Genomic DNA, 8,036 nt, shown 5'->3' with positions numbered 1-8,036 from the left:
GGGGCAAGATAATTCCAAAAGTAAATGAAGTAATTTCCAAAATAAGGAAATAATCTCTCATATTTAACCAAAGTACACTACAAAAATCTTAAGACGCAGCTGCTCCCATGTAACTCATTTGTAGTATTAAAGAGACTCAGGAGAGGAAAAATCAAAGTAGTTTTCCCAATGCAATCTTCAAGATGAGTATATTTGTCCTAGACCTAAACTAAAAGAAAATCTCTTCCTAGCACTCTTGCATTACCATCTCCAAAGAAATCTCTCTCCCACTACCAAAAAGAGTAGCTTTTATACATCTGGTCCACCATTGTCCTTTCCACAACAGCCATCAGATAAATGCTGGAGGTGATCCATCCCGAGCCTGCAGCCTTTAACGTTATACTCCAGAACAGCGCTCTCAGACCCCTGGGCCTGAGTTAACCAGAACTCAGCAGCAGAGGACTCCAACTACAGGCTCTCAAGAGCCTGTCAGGATTTCCTGCTTGAAGATTGCTAAAACTGACAGACTGGGTTCAGAGATTATGAACTCCTAAATTCAGATTACTTAGAATGCCCACTGTTCAGATTACCTGGGAAGGAACTAAGAAGAAAAAAATATTTTTAGGAATACTCAGTTTCTATGCAAAGGAACTTACCTGCTTTTTCATATTTGCTATACAACTGGTTTTTCACTGTCTTGTTTTTCTTCAGAGTCTTCATCAGATCCTGAAGAGGAAGACAAGAATGCTGTTAGATCATTTGAGAGAAGAAGAAAAAAAGACAAAGACAAAGAAAAAAGCAGACCACCACTGGTAATGGCTTATCAAAAGGCAATTCAAAGCAACTATTTCCCATAAAAATACTTACTTTTTATTTTGGATTTCTTATCTTTTTGGATGTTTCGCATTGAAGGTTTTTTTTAACAGTTATCAAACCCAAAACCCACTACTGGGATCATTCTTGAAATACCTACCCTGTCAATGGATTCAGTTAGCAAGTGCTTCAAGATTTCACTACAACACACTTAGGACAATCAACTCCACATGTGCTCACTGACAAGCAGATTTTCCCACTTGCTACATCCTGCCTTTTGGAACACAACTTCAGAAGACACTTTCAAAGCAGCCAGACATACTGCTTTACAAATTAATAATTTCTGTATCTAGTGTTCGGGCAAGAGATTGTCTCACTCTAAGCCAGAAACCAGACAGCTCCCTCTGCCTCTCCCTGCCCAGTTCTCTTCTCCTTCTCCCCTGCCTGCTCTCAGCTCTCTGCTGTGACAAAGCCTTGGAAGGCCACAAAAAGAAAACTTATCTGGTGACAGGGCTACGTGCCCAGAGACAGCTCCTGCTGGAGGCACTACTTTGCAGGAAGGTGGCTTGATGGATCAGTCGTAGGTGGCAGTCAGTCCTTGTGGCAGTTAGCCCTTGGCAGGGACAACTGAGGAAACTGTCAGCCCATGCATTTCACCATACATGTCTTGGGCACTTTTAAATGAGACTCCCATGGAGGGGAGGGGGGAAAGGCTGAGTTTGATAAAATGCCTGGGAGACTTCCTTGGGCTTTTGCCATGAATTTAAAGCTGAACTATGGACCCACATTCCCTCTCACAAAGAAGTAAAAAAAGAAAGACAAAGTTGTTAAGTGTATTTTTGGCCAAACTACTCTGAAGTCCTTTCCTTTCTTGGAATAGCACACCTGCCTTTCATTTTGAAGCTCAGATTGTACAGAAACTGTAGAAATGTACTCTTTCCAGGCTGATTTTCCACTTGCTACCTCCAGAATGATTACTTGGCAACCAAGTCTAATGTTGAAGATGAAGGGTCAACCCATATAAAGAAGTGGATGGAAAAGGGTATGACCCTGGACATGTGCATCTTCAAGGAAGACATAAAAAGATAAATATGCTGAAAATTCCAACAGAGCCTGTTTTAAATGTCACCTCCTGACAGCAAAGATTTGTTTTTAGACATGTTGCCATGTCAGCAGAGGGGTTTATTCCTCTCTGCATGATCATGGGGAATAGTTTATCTCTAAATATTTTTCCAATCAATATGTAAGGCAAATTGACCAAAAATTGCTTTCTTAGAACAACACATAGTTTGTCTTATCTGAAAGAAATGTAGAATTTTGAAGAAAATATTTTAAATTGTGAGCTATTTTTACTGTACATCATCTAACAGTTTCAGAATACTTTGTGACTACCAGTGTGTGTGTTTTAGTTCAAATATATTCATTTGACTGTTTCTTTTGCTTCTCATACCTATAAAGGGTGCTTAAACAAATTTACTTGGCAGTTAGGGCAGACTAGGAGAAGGCACATGAGCTGTTATTGAAACCCAGGTGACAAGCAGCCATTCGATAAGCTGAAAGCAATGGCAGTCATATACCTGTAGTCACCACACACATGCTGAGGCATGATAGCTCACTGCACATGCAACATTGACCCAGCCAAACTGCCAAGGAAAACATGTTAGCTCCACTTATGCTTCCTCTCACACTGTATATTCTATTGCCAAAAAAATCCCAGGCTGAATCCAGTATAATACTTGCAACCATTATTCCTCAAGACAGATTCACAGCTTTAACTAAAATACATTTTCACTTTGAATCATTAGTTATACTTGTCATTGTCTTAATGCTTTGTCATCCCTAGATGGAGCTCTAAGTCATTCATTATGCCAAGATGTTCATCAACCATAGAGACAGCCATTAAACTGAAAAATATCACCAACATGTATAACTCTATAATGCAAGATGGGCAAACGTATCTGTAGCAATTAGCAGGTATTAATATTTTTAAAATATTGCATAATACAGCACAGCTTTAGAGAAGAGATTTACATTTTAGGGTAAAAAGACTGACATAGGATTTGGGGGTTCACACTGTGTCCTCAAATAACTCAAATCCCCTCAACCCATAAAGAAATTACTCATTTCCTTGAAATGCCTGCAAACGCATTCTTAAATCTTGCAGTATTTCCATTTATTTTTTGGTTTACTTGGCTCATACCTCAACTAGAACAAAGCACATGATATGCAGAGTTAAGATGTAATTAACGCCCTCAGTTTAATATACTCACACAGCTAGCCTTTTTATACAGAGAGGGCTTTTGCTTTTTGTTATGAGAAAGGAAAAGAGCCTCTGATTGAAACTTCAGTTTGCTTTAAAGCAGTTTCAGGTTTACTGTCTATCCTAAGATACTGTAAAGCTCGAAGTTTAGGCTGGATTAAATAGTGCATTGCTGCATAAACACTACTGCTAGCAGATAAGAGATCACAGAGTCACAGAATATCTCAAGTTGGAAGGGACCCATAATGATCATCAATGGCAGAAACAAACAATAACCGCCTCCTTTCAGTTGTGGTACCATTTTCTTTCAGACTTATCTTGTTTTTAAGACCTTTGGGGCATGTCAGAAGCCCCACTAACTACGTGTATTGTAATTCATCTGACAGGTAGTAACTAAACTGAATTACTGAATAAAAAAGGATCTTTCGTTTTAGGATTGTAAAGTACACTTTTCATTTAAAAAGGAAAATATATTTTTTTCCCTTCACCCACCTTACCCTCTGAAGGGGGTGAAATATGAAGGAGTTTAATGAAGGAGTTTAATGAAAAATTATTCACTATGCGAACATAGCTACCTGCTACAGATTCAGGAGGAGAATAGAACTGCCCATCAGAGAGGACTCCTGGGTGAAGAAGAGCTGCTCGTTCAGAAGCATCCTGTGCTATCAAAAATCCTAAAAGGAAAAAAAAAACCCAAATCCTCAATGCTATCACATAGCATCTTAAAGATGAAGTATTGATGAAGAATCTTAAAGATTGATGTATTATAACAAGTTACTTCTATAAATAAATATCTCAGGAAAAAAGCAAACTGTTAATTTAACATTTATGTCTTCTATATTACTTCAGGCATCTAAGGAGACACACTCTAGCAAAACAGAAGTACTATACACATGAATTAAGGAATCCTTCCTTCTACTATGTGTGATTGCATGATTACGATGCCATATGTAAATTCATCAATATTCACTGGCTAACTAAAACTCTGAAATATATTTATAATGATCAGTGAGCTGCCATGCATAACCAAATAAGTTATTTTCTCACTTTGCCACTTTAAGACTTCTCATTAATGGCTTGCCTTCACCTGTCTGTCTCAACATACGTAGTTACTCCAACCTTTCACTCTTTTTGGCTCAATTTGATCTAAAATCAGGAAAATTGGAAATGACATGGGGCTACTTTGGTGTGTTTAATACAGGACAAAAAACCAAGAGGGGTTGGGAGAGAAGCTAATTCATCTCATCCTTACTGCCATCAACAGGTCTTCTGATAATAACAGGGCAAAGATGGCATTTTAGGTCAACATAAGGCTATTGAACCTCCATCCCTTACTCTCTGCCCCATGAAGACTGATGGGAAAAAAAAAAAAAAAGAAAACCCTGATGGTTTACTGAATCAGGAGAGCTATCTGAGGTAGCCAGCAGTTATTAAAAAAATCTCTTTCTAACTCAAACTACTATTTCTACATAACAATTTATCTTATTAACCAGTACGAAGTCTCCAAAGGAGACATCTATTTTACTTATATTTCTGCTCTTTCCAAAAAAGGACGGTCAGTCTCCATATTTAACAATGAGTCACAAGACACTAGAAGACACATACTGGTTGGATTTTAGCTTTAAATCCTGCTCACAGAAGGAAACTTTTAGAGCTGGAAATCTTCTTCAGTGGAAAGACAGTTTTGCCCTTTTTTCTTTTTCTCTTTTTCTAAAGTAACAGACAAAACATCTCCAAATTATGTGCACTGTTGCATTAGGCAGATAATTGCTGTGGTGTGGGGTTTTTTTGTTTGCCTGGGGTTTTTTTAAAAGAAAACAGCAAGATGGAAAAAAGTCAGCTTCTACTCCCACTAGAGACAGGAGAGAAAAATACCTGGTCAAAAAGCAACAACTATTAAAATCTGTTTTCATTATCTGCCTCAGATTTAAAAGCAAATAAGGCACTATATAAGTACCACCACACAACACAATCCAAGTGTGCCTATCATTTGGCTGACTTAATTGCTTAAAATCAGCATTTTGCAGTGAAACCCTATCTTTTTTGGAAATATGCAGAGTTCAACTCAAAAGCATATATTTCTAAATAAATACTATCTATTTCAAGCTCAGTAGAAATGAAGAAAAAGAAAGTGTCATTGAATCCCACAGGGATTTAGCAATATCATCTCAATTTTATGAATATGATCATCAAGTATTTAAATGTGTATGTATCAAATACTTTCTTTGTCTATGAATATTCAGTATAAAAAAAATGGAAAAGTCTCTGAACTGGTTAGATTTCTTATCTGTTGAGATAAGTGTGATGCAGCCTCACCCCCTCAAAAGAGGGGGGGGGGGAAGCTACCCTAAGTTTCCCTTTCTCTAGGCAAAACCGAGGGTACTCATTTAACCAACTTATTTGTTGGAGTGGTGGAAAAGAAGAGGGAAGGGATCAAAGTAGAAAGATTGCATTTCAGAGCACTAAAAAAATGGAGGCATCCATGCCCATGTAAAATTTCTCATTTTACCTAACAGGCAGACATGCCCTTCCAACAGAGTTTCAGACTGTGTTTCAGGTAATGATGCACAAATAACAGGTTCGCTGTATAATTACTCTCCTGCTGTTGAAAATAACAAAACATCTGTAGCAGAAATCTATGCTTTCTTTTCCTCACCACTCAAGCAATATTCTCTTTCAACTAAATCAATGGGTTTCCTCCATTTAGTTGAATACATCAAGTGTCAGATGACCTGCTGCCTCATCTTAAGAGGATGAAATTCATACTTGCTCTGGTCTCATTCTGTCTGTGCATGAAGCAGTCTCTCCACAATACTTCACCTTCCCTTTTCTACCTCAAAAGAAGAGTTAGTGACATTGAGTTAGTTATTGTGCCTACTCTTCCTGAAGGAGGAACCAGACACTTATTCTGTGCATTACCCAGAAAATAAAATTTTACAAGCCCAAGTTAGTTAAATTTTCATGTCTTAAGCATACAATATTATATAAGTTCCTAAGTGCCTGCCAAATTGCTGATCTGGCCCTTGTAACTTTTAACTTTGCCTCCCTAAATTAATTAAAAACCCACTTCTTTGAAGGCATATATTCCTTTCCAGAAAAAGAAAAATTATGCCATATGATTTAATTTTTCCCACAGCTCTTCAAATTTTGAGAAGCTGAAAGAAGCATTCTTCTGCCAGATAACATGGGAGTGAATGTTGCCAACTGCAGTGACTGAGGGGAAATATCAAAAGCTTACTGTTCTCTTCTTCAGCTTCTTGCGGTAACACTTTAAAGTCCAAGAACCAAGTTTCAATCCAGGCAAGTATGAAGGATATGATGGGCAGCACGTAGCCAAAAGCACCCTGTGAGAACAGCTTGAAGGAAACAAAACCACACAACATTACAGAAATTACCCTGAAGAATCTTGCTTTCAAGAAAACAACAAAGTAAAACAAACATTTGATTAGAATATATACCTGTGAAATAATTACTTTTGCTAATAAAAAGGCACTGGTCACTGCTGTTGTAAACTGAAAGAGACAGGGTAAGAACAGTTAAGACTAATAAATGGATTTACTTTCTCATTTCTGCCATTATCTACCAGTTGCAACTTTAAATATTTACCAGCAACAGCAACATCATAGATTAATAAAATGTAACAAATATGATACAATTAACTTGAAGCGTTAGTAAAATAACCTCCTTAATAAAGATAACTCTTAATACAGACATCTCCAAATGTTGATTTCCACACAGCAGATAGGCAGTTTAGATGCTACACAGATACTGAGTTATATAAATTGTGATCTTACTGTATAAGATATAACATAACATCTTTGCAGGAGTAAATTGGAATTAATATTTTAATTAACGTACTGATATTGTGAAAAATGAATCACTTTGAAGACTTGATACTCCCTGACATATTTAAAAAATGGCAGGCTGCATAAAATGTCTGAAAAAAACACAAAAGCAGCAGTGGACAAGTACTGTTCACTTAAGTAAGGCTTCTAACTCTATTAGTGCATTTGGGTCCAGCAATTCTTTAAATAATAGCAGGACCTAACTAGCTTCTGGTAAGCACAGGTAGGATTTTAAGATTAATGGCTTCTGCAAAACCTTCAGTGAAGCTTTGTATATCTAATTGCTTACTGCCATGATGGGTTCACTCTCTCCATCTCACAAACAACTGCATCAAGTTGGAAGATGTCATTGGAAGAAATACTCTAAAGCTACACAACTAAGAGTAAGGGATTTTGAGAGGCGTGCACTTAGAAATGAACACAATCAGTGCAGCAGTTGCTATTATATATGTGTTTGTGCCACGCTAATAACAGAATTTCAAAAAAATCATGGCATGTAATCTCAGACTGCTAAACAAACTGCATGCTACTCACTTGAAGAAAGTTATACATGAACACATTCTACGAGCACCTACCACAGTGTAAGGGAAAAGAAGTCTAAGATTTACAACACACTAAGCCAGCAATATGCCTATTGTATTACAATCTATAGTACTGACTGGTGGAAGTATGACTTTGTCATCAAGTTTTGCATTCTTTCTCATCCATGCAGTACAGCTGCATTAAAGATATTTGCTCCAATCTACTGTGATTGCCTACAGTTCTCAAGAACTTCCTTTCTAAGAAGAGATGCATATTCAACATTTTGTATTGGAGCATGAAGAAATACAGGTGCTAGTGCTCAATGGGTGGCACCTAAAACTCTAAAAAGCTAAGAATGTGGAAGTTAATGGACAGCTGGATCACTGGTACAATAATGCCAATTCTTCTTTTTGAATACAGTTCACCATTTCAAATGCAAATATATTTCAAACATTAATTAACAAGTCAGAGGTAACAAGCAGTTACGACTAGCCATCCATACTGGATTCAAAATAAGTCTTCAATTTGTATTAACATGATACCTAATAAGAACCACACCCACTCTGCTATTAAATTCTTGTCTTTAGGCTAAAAATATTCCAGAACAGAAGTTTTAA

General features: G+C 37.1%; 1 protein-coding gene across 4 annotated transcripts in view; it reads right to left on the bottom strand.

The window, feature by feature from the left end:
* Positions 1-635: 635 nt before the first annotated feature.
* Positions 636-8,036, bottom strand: part of STARD3NL (STARD3 N-terminal like) — a 34,335-nt gene continuing 26,934 nt past the window's right edge. For 2 of the 4 annotated variants that reach the window (XM_072853689.1, XM_072853691.1), the window contains 4 exons: positions 6,511-6,564; positions 6,291-6,408; positions 3,628-3,726; positions 636-705 (listed from right to left, as the gene is read on the bottom strand). In XM_072853689.1, the coding sequence (XP_072709790.1) occupies positions 653-705; positions 3,628-3,726; positions 6,291-6,408; positions 6,511-6,564 (324 nt within the window). In that variant the 3' untranslated portion in view covers positions 636-652. The remainder of the gene's footprint in view (positions 706-3,627; positions 3,727-6,290; positions 6,409-6,510; positions 6,565-8,036) is intronic. The other 2 variants (XM_072853690.1, XM_072853692.1) reach the window with 1 other exon arrangement.

Source organism: Ciconia boyciana, chromosome 2 (genome assembly GCF_034638445.1).
Source record: "Ciconia boyciana chromosome 2, ASM3463844v1, whole genome shotgun sequence".
NCBI classification, from domain to species: Eukaryota; Metazoa; Chordata; class Aves; order Ciconiiformes; family Ciconiidae; genus Ciconia; species Ciconia boyciana.
This window is presented reverse-complemented; position numbering and strand designations above follow the sequence as displayed.